The sequence below is a fragment of the Sceloporus occidentalis genome, unplaced genomic scaffold (assembly GCF_023333645.1).
Source record: "Sceloporus occidentalis isolate IW3139 unplaced genomic scaffold, rSceOcc1.0.p SCAF_291, whole genome shotgun sequence".
In the NCBI taxonomy this organism is placed as follows: Eukaryota; Metazoa; Chordata; class Lepidosauria; order Squamata; family Phrynosomatidae; genus Sceloporus; species Sceloporus occidentalis.
Window position 1 is genome coordinate 510001 of NW_028317271.1, and position 17193 is coordinate 527193.

The following is a 17193-nucleotide window of genomic DNA, read 5'->3' on the forward strand; positions in this document are numbered from 1 at the left end:
AGATCAGAGATCTCTGACAGTCGGGGAAGGTCTACGCGACGGACGCAGACAACCCCCGCTGCTAGCCACACCTCCTTCCGGCTGCAGCGGACGTTGTCTACGCGGATCGCGTAGACGTCAACCCGCTGCCCCGGCAATACAGCAGGAAGCACCGGTAAGTGTGTGTATGATGGGGGGGGGGGTGAGACAGGAGGATCCAGGTCCCCTGCAGCGGTGGGGGGATCTGGATCTTAGTCTCCTAATCAGACTCTATTTGAGGTCTGATTAGAAGACGACCCCGATTAGAAGACGAGGGGTATTTTTCAGAGCATTTGCTCTGAAAAAAACCTCGTCTTATAATCGAGCAAATACGGTATTGTGCTGTTTTTGTTTTTTTTTTGCTTTTAAAGCTTTCTAGTTTTTGGATAATATAATGTTTTTTTCTGTAGCTTTAGATCAGTCATTTGTAGGAGTTCTCGCTCTGTTATCTGAACCCCCAATCTATTTGACCCCCCCCGACTCCTTATCATACTGCCTGTGGGGAACAATAGAATGGCTCAGTCTAAATCACCCAGTTGGACACTCTGACTAATGAAAGCCTATGGAGCAACTGACTTCATTAGCATCGCCATAAAGCATCAGCTCGGTGTGGTGTTTGAGCCGGGAAAAAAAATATTTTGGGGATCTACGACTGTATACAGCACTGGGAGGGGGGAGTTATTACAGCACTGGGGGGGATATTACAGCTGACTCAGTGGCCAATCAGTTACCTTTTATTGCTGACATATTAAAGCCCTGTTTTTTTTTACTCCTCAGCAGAGACAAATCATATTTTGCTACAAAATTAGTTTTTACCGAAGAAATAAATAGAAACGTTAAGTGGAAATACTGGGAGTTTGAAGGTGTGGCGGGCGAAGCGTGACCGAAAACGTACAGAGAAACATCGTCTGTAATCGGGAAACTCAGGAGTAAAACACAAACATTTTAACAATAACAAGCAATCCTTACAGATAAAATCCAAAAAGGAGACTCGTACCTCGCAGAGCTGTCCGGGTAACGAGGCACCGGGGCGGAAAAAGTACTACATACTGGGGATATAATACACCATATCACTAAGTGTTACCCTCTTAGGGGTATTACTGGATACGGGGTCTGTCTCTATGGCCCCTCTATACCACCTTTAAGGATGTGGCATCACGCCTGCATTATCAGTCCCTAGCGGCCCCTCGTAAATCAGCCACGCATTTAGGTAAGAGGGGCCATCAGGCATTAGGAACGCAAATGTGATGCCTTAAACTTTAAGTCACCAGGAAGGTGATATAGGAGGGGACATCAGAGAGTGTCCCCCATCCATTATACACCCTTTTAGGGCCACTAGGCACTAATAACGCAGGTGTGATGCCGCATCCTTAAAGTTTCAGAGATCAGCAAGAAGGGTGGCATGGGCGGGGGGGGGCTCTTAATTGTCACGTGACACAAAGGCAGCCACTGATAGGTCGTTCCTACAGAAACAAAAGAAAAATGGGGAGGGGGTGATGATGTGAGCGGGCGAGACTAAAGATGTTTTTAGGCGGGACTAATGCCAATTCTGGGCAGAGTTGATGGCATTTATGGGCGTGGCTAGCACCAACATTTTGTATGGAGGTGGGAGGGAAAGGGGCGGGATTAGGGTGTGTCTAAACTAGTGTGATTCTGTGTTGTTGCCTAAAGAACCGTAGAAGCGTCGCTTCACCCGGAGTCTTTGTATGAAAGCCGGATAGTTCCCAGAGGCAAACAAAGACAAAAAAGGTGAACGGGGGCATTCGTCACACAGAGAACTTCGATGGGTTAAGCAGGACCTTTTAGAAGATGCCAGGAAAGTGCGACAGCCTTTTCAAACCTAACCTTTTGTGAAATGTTGGGTGGTTGTTCTAAAGGTCATCCGTGTTCTGGATGTGGCCGGCTAAACAGAGCCGGACTGCAAGACCTGACCTCCTGAAGTGGCTTGGAATGACAACGATTAAAGAGGCGATGTATGTGCCTCATGATAAATTAGAAAGCAAAAAAAAAAGGTGAGGGCCCCCTGCTTGACCATTGTTGCATGACCCCTCCGACGCACTTTTGCCATCGACTGCAAGGAGATCACAGACTCATCCGTGTTATCACAAAAAGCTATATTTTGTTGGGCGTTTTATAACCCTACACTTAGTTATTTTGCAATTTTATTTTTCAGCATATATGAGAAGCATACAATGTGCCAGCAGAACGGCCCCATTCGGCCCCCGTCTAGTCGCCCGTTTCTCCTGCTGTAAAGACTCAAACCTTAATCAGTCGTTGGTCTCGTCTTAGGTTCGGGAGCCGTATGTCTATCCCATGCATGTTTAATTCCCTGTATGAGCCTCTACCACTTCTGCTGGGAGGCTGTTCCACTTATCTAGCAGTAAAGCAAAACCTCTTTGCATTCCCTCTCAGCCTCTGACCCTCTCGTTTTAGATTCTAACCTCAATTACCACGAGTTGTTAGGGAACTCTTCATGTTTGAAGAAGTCATTTAGTCTTATATTATGTTGGGGTCACTTTTTTTTCCCTTTAAGGCAGTTTTCTTCTTGTCTGATTCAGGATTTAAGACAAGTGACTGAAATCTGCAATTAAATCCCATTTGTCCGACACATTGAGCTTAAATTAGAACAGAGAGAATCCTACGACAGCGGCAATTAAATCTCCCAGAGTCTGGGCTCTTAATGCTGCCGCATTACCGAGTGCAAGCAAAGATATCTAATAATTGCGTATGAATTATTTCCTACGGCATAGTGATTCGTTTTTATCTTTTTTGCAAATCCTTTAAAGAAGTCCCCCCCCCCAAGAAACATGCTGAAAAATGTAAAACTACACTTTTTTAAAGCTACGCTATAAATGATCATATGTAAATAAATACTGTATATATATATATATATATATAATATGTTTGATTATGTGATTTTAGTGAATGTACTTGCTATCAAGCACCTCAGGCAGAAAGAAAGAACAAGAATGAATCGCCGTACATTCTACATAAATAACCCCATGCACTGAGCACATAAAGGAGCTAGTGATTGTGTAAATGTAAGATCATGTTCCAACTAGTGGTTATATGAGGTATTGCAAGCAATTACAAAAACAAACTACTTTGGTGTCCCAGGGTCTTCAGTCCAGAGGACTATTGCATAGTTTTAATATAGTCCAGTTTTAATATCTTAACAAGAATAGTGGAATAGTGCTATATCTGGAAAGAATCTGTTCTTTTCTACTATTTGCTCTGATTACTTTCCACAATTGATATAAGATTTGATAAAATTATTTTATAGTACATATTTAGAGAAATACAATGAAAAATCCATCTCCCTTTTTATAATGTTCATGAAATTAATTTGTGGCCAATAAAGCATTGGTTGAGCAGTCAACTTGCACTTAAGGTGGTCTTTACTATCAGACTCATTCATAGCTGAAGAATTGGCTGCTGTCTCTTTAAATAACCCGCATGCCACAAATTCATTCACATCACTCACCCACGTTTTTATCGTGTGGCTTATCAGTTAATGAGCCAAGCAACTCACTGAGCAAAATCCTCTGAATGCCAACGACTTCTCCCACTCGGTAACATATGGTGCAGCCGAGTCCCAATATTGCCGTATATTTTCACAGTTCCACGTAATTGATTATGTGCGGAATGAATTGTTATTGGGCACAATATGGACACATTTCATCTGTGTTAAATCTGTTACATTTGTATTCTTAAAACAGAAGCAAAAGATGGGGGGGGCAACCTGAGTGGGACAATGAGGGGAACCGGCTGAACCTGGCGATGGGAACACGGACGTTGACTACACCTTCTCCATACTTCTCGATGATGTATCTGAATCTCGACTCAGGATAAACCTTCTTGTGGGATTTATTTTATACCAACAAGGTAGCGTATTTGCTAATCAGAGAGATTATTGTGGTATGGACCCTTCATCTTCTGTAATAAGCACCCCTCATAGGCTATCATACAATGTGAAGAACCCATGGTGGTTGTCACCATTTGAGGTTGTTCTTCATACATCTACTGACCGCTCACCAAATTGTTAGGATCATTCATACTTGAGGTACCTCTTTCATGGTCCACACAGACTTCATGTTCCTGGAGACACCAGCCTGGTACTCTTAATAAGGGGGAACTTGAGGAGAAGAGCTCTGCCCATTGTCCAATGGGTCATCATGAACGTATCTATTCACTTAAGCTCGAGTTGGCAGCTGAATCAAATTTTTAAGGCAAACTCAAACAAGTTGGGCCATCTTGCGTATAAATCTCGGTTGAGATGCCAACAATTGTAATATGGTCCTTCCTATGGTCTACAGACTGACCAACAAGACCCTTTATATCTATAATTCCTCACTATTATACTAGAGTATATTATACTAGAGAAGTTATAGAGTAAATAAACACTACAGTGTATTTTAATTGGAACAATGATACATTGTGTCTTGGAAAGCAGCCTACCAGGAGTTGTTTTTTTAATATTCTCCATGCTTGGCATGTAATCATTACCCTGATTATTTCCTACGCTAGTCTGTAGTTATCTTGTACCCTCCACACGGAACTTATGATACCATTGGGCAAAAGAAATAGAAAAAGAAGCAAAATCCACAATTTCGCTCTGGGTTTACACATACCTGGGTATCTATGGTTATCAGGACTGCCTAATCATCCACTTGTTAGGAAATAATACTGGGAAACATAATGAGGGGTCACAAGTAAAAGATTGTACATCGCATGGGAGATCTCCCCAACCACCCCATCGGACTTGTTGCCTCAAAAGTATGAAACAACGAGAGGGGGGGCAAGGCTACAACGAGAGAGGGGGGCCAAGGCTACAACGAGAGAGGGGGGGCCCAGGCTACAACGAGAGAGGGGGGGCCCAAGGCTACAACGAGAGAGGGGGGGCCAAGGCTACCATGAGAGGGAGGCTACAATCACCCATCCGATCTCCAGCAGCACAACAATTCCCTCTATGATCAAGTAGGAGCAAAAGAATGTAAGAAGCACAGGTGCAAAATGATACTTGGGATGGTCATCTAGTCTATGGTTTCATGGGTTAATAATAATATCAAATTAAAAATATTTTTTTCCGAGCTTTCCTACTCCCCAAGCAGCGATTTCTCGGTTTGTTCACAGAGCAAGGAGTAGAAAGACAGGAGAGGATTCTTTAACTTTTCGGAAGTTTTATCATTTGCCAACCGCACACCAGCATTGTCCCCAGGAGACCACCCAGCAAAGCTCTATTTGCTGGCAGACGTGTTCCGCAGCACAATTTGTCATTCGGAACACAATCCGGTTTCGGCACCCCTCGTACCCATCACAAGGTCTGGAAGGAACACACACTTAGAACGACAAACTCAATTAAGATTGATCCCCATCTCGTCTTATTTAACAGATTCTGGGCTTACTTTGAAGAAGCCAAAAGCAAGTATTTCAGGCAAGAACCAGCAACACATTGAAATTTAAAAATGTGTCTTTCAAGATCATCATCATCCAGAGGAATCATGCTGTCCTGTTCTGTAGGCCAAGTTGTCATGTATACATTAGTTTTCCCATTTGGATTTCGGGATAAAAAAAAAAAAGGGGAAGCAATTTTCTGTGGCGCACTTCACTTCCTGTGTCCTGTCCGACAGCAGCCTCCTGCTCAGCATGTGTTCTTAAGAGCAAGTGCGCAGGAAAATGCCTTCCCCCACTGTGCTGAAATTAAAATATCTTAAATTCTGACATGTTGTGGGAAAATGTCCAGAAATGTTTGTGAATGTAGCATAATGTTATTTTTTTTATTTTTTTGCAACACAGCAGTCTGAAAAGACACAAAGGATATGAATGCTCCAGGTGCCTTTTAAAAAAAAAAAATTATATTCTTGTACTCTAGAATTAGACATCCGCAGACCAGTCCTCTGTCAGAGGGCACCTTACTAAACCTAAACCCATGATCTAAAAATCAACTCTACTTAACAGACATATTGTATTAAAATATTCTCCAGGTATTTTTTTTATTATTTTTTTTTTAGACGAACGTCCTGCATAATAATAAAAAAAAGTTAAAAATGATAATATGCGCATGCTAATAAACTACATTCTTATTGTAAATGATGCCTTTTCTGTTATATCCTGGAAACACAGAACTTGCTGGCAGATTGGCCCCATTTGGCCCCTGTCTAGTCGCCCGTTTAAAACCTTAAATCGGTCTCGTTTTAGATTCAGGAGCCATATGCCTATCCCATGCATGTTTAAATCCCCTCGCTGTATTACCCTCTACCACTTCTGCTGGGAGGCTGTTCCACTTATCCACGTCCTCTCAATAAAGTAAAAACTCCCTACATTCCAGCGAAGCCTCCGACCGTCTTTTTAAAGAACTCGAGAATACTTTCTCGGTTGGCCCGGAGGGAGCAGCCCCCCCCCCGTTGCTGGATGAGGAAATCTAATTTGAATTAGAGAAGTTAATGTAAAAATCTAAACAAGGCACTGATGCATCGCAAGAGTCTAATAAAATAAATGAAAGAAAAGACTTTGCGATACAAACTTCTAACACCCGGCAGTCCCTGCTCGCTCCCCAATGTTTATTACAGTAAGTCCTTCTGTTTAATCATTTGTAGCCAATTACGTAACAGACACAATGTGATAAACACAATAATAACATAACGTAAACAAACATTTCGCAACAATGTAGCCACCGGGAAGAGGACCCTTTCCCACCCGAGACCTTTCATATCCAGCGCTGGGTTCATTTAACGCACTTTGGAATTCCCGCTGAGTCTATTTGCCACGGTTCGGATAGCTTCGTACAGGCACCGAATCCCGGAATATACCGGATGATCCAGTTGGCGGGACAGGAAAATCTAGGGCCTGACCTCAGCGAGAAGTAACGCTTAAATACGTAAAGGAGAGGAGGGAAGCTCATAATCTTAAACTAGAGGGTCAGAGGATAAGATGGAATGGAAGGAAGTTTTACTTAAGTAGATAAATGGAAAGGCCTCCCGGCAGATGTGGTAGAGGTTAATACAGCGGGGGGAGTTTAAACATGTAAGGGATAGGCATACGGCTCCTGAATCTAAGACGAGACCAACGACTGATTAAGGTTTGAGTCTTTACAGCAGGAAAAGCAGCTATGTAAGCCTTAGGAAAAGAGTTGGAATGAAAACTCCCTTTAATATCTTCTGTAAAATCTTCATTCTTTCAGGCAAATCAAACGTATTTAATATATATATTTTTTTTTAATTTATGATTTATTGAGTGGAACGGCTTCTCAGCTGGACTCATAGACAAGTGAAGAGGTCACTTGGGGACTCGTAATCCATTCTGCTATATGCATGGCTGGAGAACCTCCTCATTTGGCCAAACGTATAAAGACAATGCCAAACATCCAATGTTCTGTAAACGCAGCGTTTGATCGCTCTCCCTGTCCCTGAATTAACCTCAAGAGCATCGCTGGAACACTTAGAGCGCTCGGCAGCAATAAACGGGTGGATATGCGAGACGTACGGAGGAGAGACATCTCGTAGTGCAGAAAACAGTCTTAGGGCAACAATATAGCAAAATATTATATATATATATTATTATGAACATACACCTAAACACTTATGGCTCAGAACAAATAGAAATAAATAGAAATTGCAGCATTTATACGATTACATAAAAGTTAATCCCGTAAAACCCTGGGGAATTAAATACAAAGCGCAGTGTACCCCACTTTTAAGGACGGCCATGTTTGGGGCAAACGTCTGCCGGTGCCTCTGTGGCTCCAGTTTTTGTTTAGCTGCCCCATAAGATTTAAGAGAACATCTAGGCTTAAAATGTTTTTTTTTTTTGTTTTTTTTAGCAGATCAAAGTATTGGTCGCGGTGCCTGAGACTATTGAGAGTAAATAAGCTCTAGGTAAATATACAATGTGCCAGCAGATCAGCCCATCTTGTTACCTGTTTTCCTGCTGTAGAGACCTTAATCAGTGGGTGGCCTCATCTTTGATCCATATGCATGTTTAAAATTACCTGACTGTATTACCCACTACCACGTCACCTGGGAGGCTGTTCCACCTATCTACCCACCTTTCGGTCAAATAAAGATGGCTTACATTACATTATTTGCCTCTTCTGTCCCGTGAAACAAATGCCCCCCTGAAACGACGCACCAACTTAGTCCATACCTTGAGGCGCGGACGATATTATAATGGGACTTTATAACCTCTTATTGCACTTAATCGATGGGATAATGCGCCGTACTGCAGAGAACTTTATTCTCTTCCGCATGCACCAGTAACAATTAATGCAACTTCCAGGGCCAGATCATTTAACCCTTTCCTGCCTTTTCCTCCAAGAATAGTTAACGCTTCTAATTTTGTGTCCTTTAGACGTCTTTGTTGGTTTTAAGACCGCTAGAAGCATGCAGACATCAATAAGCGTTCCTTAAACTATACAGGATTCCCACAATGCAAAGCAGTACGACAACACGCGTGTACCTACAATGACATGTATTTAAAGCCTTTTCTACAACATACCCCGTATCTACGTCTTTAACCCCCAGCTTCTGCCCAAATTTGCCCCTAGACATGACTTACATGAGTAAAATTCTATATTGAACCTTATATAGCGAGGACCAAGTAACGGTAACTCAACTACTAGGTGCTACCTTCTTCGGAATAAACACACAATGAAAAGAAATGTATACATTTATGGAGCCCAGTTTGAAACAATAGCTCCTTTACCGTGAGGGCAAATGGAACAGCCTCCCAGCAGAAGTGGTAGACAGTGAGGGAGCATTGGACAGACATATGGCTGCTGAATTTAAGACAAGACCAGGGGGACAGACTAAATGGGCTGAATGGGTCTGATCTGCCGGAACATTCTGGGTTTCTATCCTACCACATTCTGTGTGTTTTTTTAAGGCCGTATTTCCAAAAACCGAAAAATAATTTGTTATAATAGTAATTAAAACCATGGCAACTACGGACACCTGCCTGGCGGATGCACAGCTGCCAGGAACCTGAGTTTTAAGCAAAAATGGTGGAAAACCATAGAAAATAATACTTATATTTAAAGGTTTGTGGAGTCGGTTGTAATGAATTCTCACGACGTGTTCCCCTTAGTCAGCTCTATAGAATAACTGCCCGTGCAAGCAAAAAAAAATTATTGAATTAATGAATCAGGGATTGCCCTGCCTAACGCACAGCGCTCTAATGGGCTATATAAAGCTTATCTGCTTAATGAAATCACATAGCAGCCAGCGAGATAATTCCACTTTAATACAAACCTCTTAGCAAAATATCATTAATTCCGGGCCATACGTATAAATCTATACTGTTAATAAATCATGTTTATTTTGTACACATTTATATTTTATTTGTACTTGTATTTCTGGAATAAGATCCAAGGTGGGCGTAAACAACGACCATATAGACCTGATCTCAGGACATAGACTGTCCATACATTGGACCCCATAGAATGTATAAGAAGCTAATTGTTAAATATATATATAATAATTAATATAGAATATTAGTGATCCCAATCATTGAAATATATGATATCGGAGTGTTTTTTTCTTTTACTCAAGCACATGTGCTTATGACATCATGTAACAGACATAAAATGAGTTACTTTGTTACATATTAATGGAATGTATTGAATTGGATGGGGAGCCTATGTGCTTATAGGGTATAAGTTATAGGTCCTTCCAACAGCGCAGGGACCCCCATTGAACAATTTTTGCCCCCCCCCCCCCATTACCTGCAAAAAGCTGCATCCAGGCGCATATCTTATACACAGTGGCTGTGTTGCAGAAGAAGAACAGGGCAAAACAGGTGATGCATCCCAAGATCAGCACCATTGACAACAACACAAAGAAAGCAGCTGCCTTAAAGGCTCCTGAAGGGATAGTGCTGAAATCCGTGAAGGTGCCCCTGCAGCTCAATTCTCTGCTAGCTACTCCATTGCCCACACAATAGTGGAATAAGCCAAAGTAGCCAGGCTTAGGAGTGTTGACGCTGTCCCCTATCCAGTAGGGTTGAATGAAGACCACCACGTTTATGATGGCAAAGCAGATGGTGAATATGGCCCACAGGACCCCTATTGCTCTTGAGTTCCTCATGTAGTTATCATGGTAGAGCTTGGATGCCTCTTGAGAAGGCAACATCTTGGCTGGTGGTCAGCTGTCCACACTGTAGACACTGTTAAGACACACAGGAAAGCAACACAAAATGTATGGAAAGTGGTGGTTTGAGTGTGTGTCCTGGACATGCAGTTTGTATGTAGGGGTTCCACAGGATTCCAAGACAAAGCCAAAATTCCAACAGAAGAAGCAGGAAGAGGTATTCCAACAGCAGAACCGGCTAAGCACACAGACCAAAGTCCCTAGCAGGAGAGGTCTTTAAACCAGTCTGGCACAGTGCCATAGGACATCCAAGACTGGGAACCTGAGGGGCAGAGCAGGGCAGACAGGTGAAGCCACAGTCCCAGGCCATTGGGGAGAAGGTTGTCCAGAAGCATTAAGGAATCAGCAGACTCTTGGCTGGTGAGATCCTCCCCTGCAGCTGCTGGGAATCCATCTTTGCTGTGGTTCCTTCAGCTGGCTGGCTGGCTGCGCGCCCCCGAGTACTCTGCGCGCTCCCGAACTAATGCAGATTTGGGAGAAAAGAAAAAAAACAAAAAAAAAAAACAGTATTACCCAGGCAGCTCTGGGCTTTAAAAAAAAAAAAATGTGATCTCATCTGCTTTCTGATCAAATGGCTGGCAGCACAGAGCAGGGGAGTCTGTCACTGTTTAAATTAGACAAGGAGGATGAAATAAAATGATCACAACCTATAAAAAGGATAATAAAGCCAGCAGTGAGAGGGGAGAGTGTTCCCTGCTTCCATCACAGCACAGAAAGGTGGCAGGTGGGGGAGGGGAGACATGCTTTGCAACCCATCAGTAACAGGGTGCTTCCCATAGAAGCTCAATTAAGCCAAGGCAACAGCAGGGCATCTTCACCCAAATCATGGCATTTACCCTGCTGCCTTTCCTTCCTCAGCCCTCTCTTCTCGGATCTCTCTGCCAAGGCTGATGTGATGTGGCACATGCCCACTAGGGGCCACAGGAAAACCACTGATTCTGTTCGTTTTCATTACACATAAAACTATGGATTTTCAGCTGATGGGCAAATATTTCATTAAATAATTAAATAGCAGATAATCCCTCCTCACATGGCACACGCGTGTCTCACATGCTGTGGAATTAATACATAGTATCAACACAAATCTGTTATTATTATTATTATTCATTCTTTATTATTCATAGCATTATTGTGATTAATATTAATACTCACCTACATTTAATTACTCAAAACTCCCCAAAGGCCATAAAGAAATGTACTTATTATAATCATTATTCATATAATTATTATTTTTGTTATTATTAAATATTTATTTTCTATTTTCTTTACACATACACATAATTATCATATTATTTACATTTAGAACAATCACTGCAAATAAACCAGAACTGCTCCAGTTTTATCCTGAATTAAAACGTATTTTGACAATTAAAGCAGAAATTGTTACTTTTGTTTTCATTGATTGATTAATCGGTACCAGATTTTTGTGATTTCAGTTTTCTGATTCTTAAACTAACCATATGAGGTACGGAAAGATTGAATTTCTCAATATATCAGAATCAGAAAATTATTTGTGAACCTCAACGATTATTTCCTCAATCTCATGTATAACTAATATACTAATGATTAATTTTTTGCTGTTTTTCATCATAAAATATTGTGTGCGGACCTGGTTTTTTGTATGTTCAACTCAATTTTAACGATTTTCCTTTTAAGAAAGAATCTGCCGGCAGATCAGCCCAATCTAGTTGCCCGTTTCTCCTGCTGTAAAGACTCAAACCTTAATCAGTTGTTGGTCTCTTCTTAGATTCAGGAGCCGTATGTCTATCCCATGCATGTTTAAATCCCCCTTGCTGTATTACCCTCTACCACTTTTGCTGGGAGGCTGTTCCACTTATCTAACACCAAGTGACTTAATCAGTCACAGAAGCACCAGCAGATTCCATAGCGCTGTTAAAACTGGGGACATTGAGGACAATAAAGGACTGACAATAATGTTAATACATGTTAAGACATATTGGTACTCATGTGACCCTAATAACCATAGTTTAATTTCAGTCCCTCGTTTTGTGAACGCTGGCCTGTTAAATAACCAGGAACCTACAGAACACAAAATAACTCAAGGTCTTCCGTATAAAAACCAGTAACAAGGACCCTCGGAGCACTGCCTGTTCCCTGCCAAAGAGGGATAATTGAAAGTTAATTACTGATTCTTTAGTTTGCATTTGGGAGGTCAGCAAGTTCTTACTCTTCTGCCGGAGATAATGTGTCCTAAGTTATTAAAGTGACTTTGGCTGCCAATCCTAAAGTTGCCGTCCTAATGTATTCTTTTACAATCTTTTATTCTTAATAAAATAACTGATAGAATGTTTGCTGATACCATAATTTTCTCCAATATTCTAAACAAAAACATATTAAAAAGAATATTAAACAATGTTTTAAATGTATTGATGTAATCACACATTGATACTAGGGTGTTTGGAGTAACACTCATGCTGACATCATGCACATAAAGACACTCATGCTAACACCATGCACATACATACATTCATGCTGACACCATGCACATACATACACCCATACTAACACTGTGCACATCATCCATGCAACTCACACAGCTCTCCCTGGCATGGTACAGCAAAAGTAATTTGCCTGACTCTCGCAAAAAATAAATACTCTGCCTGTCCCATTAAAAGTCTTGTAATGTATCCTTTTTTGTGATGCTCAAAACTAAAAACAGGCATTCTTCAAACCAAAAATGTCATCTATTGTTTTTAAAATGATTGCAGAGTTTGGGTCAAATCCCATAACGCTGACGGAAGATAAAGGAAAGACCCCCAGATACTCATCCCAGATGTGTTAAAAATCCCAGATAAGATCATCCTCTAATGCTATCAAGTCTCAAGCGTAGTAACAGCGATGATTTATTTAGGCTGCAAGGAGCGCCAGACTGAAATTATTTCAGATTCCTATATTTCTGTTCTGTTAACCCTTTGGCTACCAGAGATGAGACTAACACATCGGTTTTCATTAAATTCCCTTTCTTTCCGCCACACGTCGATACCTTAATTTACTTGGGAAATAGAAAAAATGACAATATTTTTTTGAACATCCTCCTATCCAAAAATAAATGTGCAATTTTAATAATTTTTTAATTAATGGAATTGATGAGCAAAACCTTTGATGTAAATCTGAGATTTTTGAAAATGTTGTTATTAAACAAAAATGCCCCAAATTGTTTTACAAATTATATATATATATATATATATTAATTTTCCTTTTTTTGGGTCTCTGCCAATAGGAGCAACGGTAATAAAGGCATGATGTCAAAAAGAAACAACAAAAACTGTTTAATAGGATAGATTTTGGGTGACGTTATTCTGTATAAAAATAATGTGAAATAATAGAAAATGTTATATAGAGTAGTAAACTGCTGTCGCTTTAACTACAGGTTTATGTTTTTTTCAGGGCGGATATAATTTCAGGAGAAGACAAATTCACCACAAATTCAAAATATTTAGAGTCGAGACAATCTGTGGAGCCTCAGTGCGTATCCTGCCCTGACTTTCTGTTGCCTGTTTGTTGTTTGCTGCCTGCCCTGACCTTTTTATAGTTGCTAGAATTTGAAGTTCTGACTTCTTAGTAGATTGAAAAGCTAATATAAGTGTTATTGTTTTATACTTTCACTGCACATTTTTTTGGTGTAACATTAATTAATTAATAGCCACTTTCACATTGATTAATTCTTGGCGCAACACTTTACTACCTTCTTCTGAGTAGATAACCGTAAGGTCTGCTTAAAACCATCTCAGACCTCTCACTGGTCCAAGGTCTGCGAACACTAACATATGACATCATGTATGTATGACATCATACTTAGTCAAACTCATTCACTACTAATATAGAGCCGAGGAGCGAGACACGTGAAGGTCCATTGAGGACTATATTGAGTACAGAATTACTGCTTGCTCCATTTTCCATCAAGCTACTAAAGGCCATCTTTACCCCAATACCATCTACTTATAGATTATATATATTAGCAGCGGGATCCTTCCGATGACCAACGAGTTCCTAAACCTATACATTTCCTTTCAACAAAACGTTCACACCTTTCAAAAGCGACTCCAAGTTATCTCATTTCTGAGCGATACGTGTTGCATGGTAAGAGTTAAAACCCCCAATTTCCTCTGGGGGGCATTAAATATTAAACGGGTGTTTTGCAGCGAGGGAAGCCATTTATTTCATAAAATGAAGGGTCCTGAATTATTGATCCATATTTTTGAAGATGATGCACAGTGGAGGGTATGAAAGGTTTGTAATGGTTATCGGTCCGGTGTATTTGTCCATTAGAAGCCAAGGTAACGGGGAGACAGTATTATATATGAGTTTACTTTACAGGCAGCGAGCTGGCAAGACAAGTGCTTAATGTATAATTTATTTAAGTAACATCTAGAAGGGTTTGGGAAGAAAAAACCTTTTTTAGACATTTGTCTTCTAACCAGGACCCAGAACTAAATTCAGGATCCACCCCTAAAGCGGAATCCCCACCGCAACGCCTGCGTGCAGCGATGGGATGAGCAGCTGTTACAAGCGAACCAAACTTTCCATTTTTAATAAATTGGTAAAATTAATAGTTAATAAATGAATAAAGTTAATAGTTGCCTTTTTAGAAGGATTAGACATGAGGGAGCTTGCCAGGTTCTACCCCGCACCCCAACCAAGACCACACTTCTGAAATACCCAACGGACTAAGGGGGGGGCAGCCATTTTTTTCTTGAAAGTGTCCAAATCGAGGGATTTAATCGTTACACTTTAAATGTTTTCCTGACATTCTTACAATTATTATAAATGAGAAAATAAGTGAAACCTGTGACAACGACGGTTTCCTTTTAAGCCTCAATGTGGATTCTTCCCGAAAAGATAGATATTTAGTAATTATTTAGTAATTATATATATATATATATAGCAAAAAAAGCAATTTCCTATTCTATTTTCCTATTTCCTATTTGTCTTAAAGGGACAGTCACCATTATTTTGAAGGACTAGAGACGAAAACTACATTATATTATAGCGTTGGTTTTAGCGCAAACCCTGGGGTATTTGCTATATATTATTACCCACCTTGGAGGGGTGGTGTGGCGACCATAAGTTCCCCACTTTTAATATTCTAGGTTTTCCGCCTGCTCTTTATCTTTGGTTTCCGCTTATTTCCTAAAGCCAGCGTTAAACCGATGATCAAACTGGGAAGATGGTCATTTATTCATTAAGCTTTTAGTGGAAAAGTGCTTTCCGTCGCCAGCAGCATTTTTTTATTTATTTTTATTTGCTAATCGCGGCTCGGAAAGGTAGGCAGACAAGCAATTCTCCGCAAAGTAGGATTTATCGGAAGCCATTTACTACGCAAACAAAGGAAACGGGGCACAGCGCCACCTCCTGGCCTAAGATAGGGACTGCATGTGGAGAAAAAAGGTGAATTTGGTAAACATGCATCTCCTATTATCAAAAATAAGCATAAATTCTTTGGAAAGGGTTAAAGCAACCAGACATTTCTTTATCTGTAAAATGGGTTAAAATAAATTGGTTTATCCTTTAAGGCAAAATTCAATGTATTTATTTCAAACAGAATAATACTGATTGACGATTGCGCCCTTTCTCTTTGCTTTAATTGTCTATGTAATTGTGGATATACCTGGGTTGACCCAATTCTTGGGGTTAATTTGCAGGTTATCAGGGTTACGTAGTATTAAGACATACTCTTCCCTGATTTAATTAAATTCCATTTTTTATAGCGCGCCATTACAATAGAGAAGAGTGAAAATGAAAAATACTATCAATATTGACAGTATAGAAAATTAACGAGATTTAAAGGTGCTGTCCCACCTACTCTGCTGAATTTCACACTTTTATCACTAAATGCAGCATTAGGAGCCCAATTTCTATTTCATATTTTTTTTTTTTTTATTATGCATAACGCGCCTCTATTGCCATGCGACACGGAGACGGGCACTGATAGGTTGTTGCCATAGGAACTGAAAAGGATTCTCAAAAGATCCACTACTGTTTATTTACTTAACATTCTAATGAGCATCATTAATGTTTTGCCTAATTAGAACAGCACCTTTAACGACAGCCGAGCTTGGCTATAGTGGCTTTTCTCACTGCTATATCACAGCTGGAATCCCTGCCTGAATACAGGTGGCTTTATTTATCTACCCCCCAACAAGTCATTGTTTCATAAGGACCGTTATGGCTGCCACCATTAGCGCATCACTGCAATAGAATCTTTGTGATGAGGAATTAAAGGGTTAATATTTGACGGCACACAAAAGGTCTCCTTATGGAGAGTTAACCCTTTGTGAAAACTAAACAAAGCTTTGTTATTACAATTTGTGTTTTATATTTTATATATGGTTTATGTTGTTGCCCCAGGGCAAGTCAGCTGTAATGCTGTACCGGCCCCGGATAACTTCCCCCAGCCTACTGTTTAATCAGTGCCTTGTAATCGGGGGCCGAGGGGCTGCTTAAAGATATGAAGGATACAGATCCATCACCTCCAGAAACCCCTGGGTATGTAGCATAGGGGAGGTATATGGGCACCATGACAGAGGTGAAAGAATGAATGGATTTAAGGGTTGGGGGGGGTTTAAGGGGATGATGGGACCTTGAGGGGTTTAATGGGAGGTCTATTTAGAGAAGGACTGTTTTCCGTCCACCCGTCTCATATTGTAGACTTGTCACTATGTTTTTGGGGCAAGGGTCCAGAATGTACTTGTGGGCTGTGTTTCGGGGGTAAACAGCATTCTGTTGGGCCGAGGAGTTTTCAGGTTTTTGGTGATCTTTTGGAGTTTTTCATTATTTGGACGGACGGAGGTCACTGAGCTGGTGTGGTAGCGGCTGGTGGCTTCTGGGGAAACTTTGGGGTAAACTTTCTCCTGGTTGATTGGCGCGGCAAGTAAAGTGTTGGGATCCTTAGATGAGGAATAATGATACTGTTTTTCGTGTTGTATGATGTTCATTCATTCTGTTTATCATTCATTCTGTTTATATGCCGCATGTTAATAAACGCTGTGGCCACTTTATTCCAAGGAAACTC

General features: G+C 40.7%; 1 protein-coding gene across 1 annotated transcript in view; it reads right to left on the reverse strand.

Annotated features, from left to right (window-relative positions):
• LOC149275401 (LHFPL tetraspan subfamily member 4 protein) overlaps positions 1–10142 on the reverse strand; it is a 26805-nt gene extending 16663 nt beyond the window's left edge. The window contains exon 1 of the mRNA XM_089504794.1: positions 9737–10142. Within this exon, the coding sequence (XP_089360920.1) occupies positions 9737–10142 (406 nt within the window). The remainder of the gene's footprint in view (positions 1–9736) is intronic.
• Positions 10143–17193: the final 7051 nt, after the last annotated feature.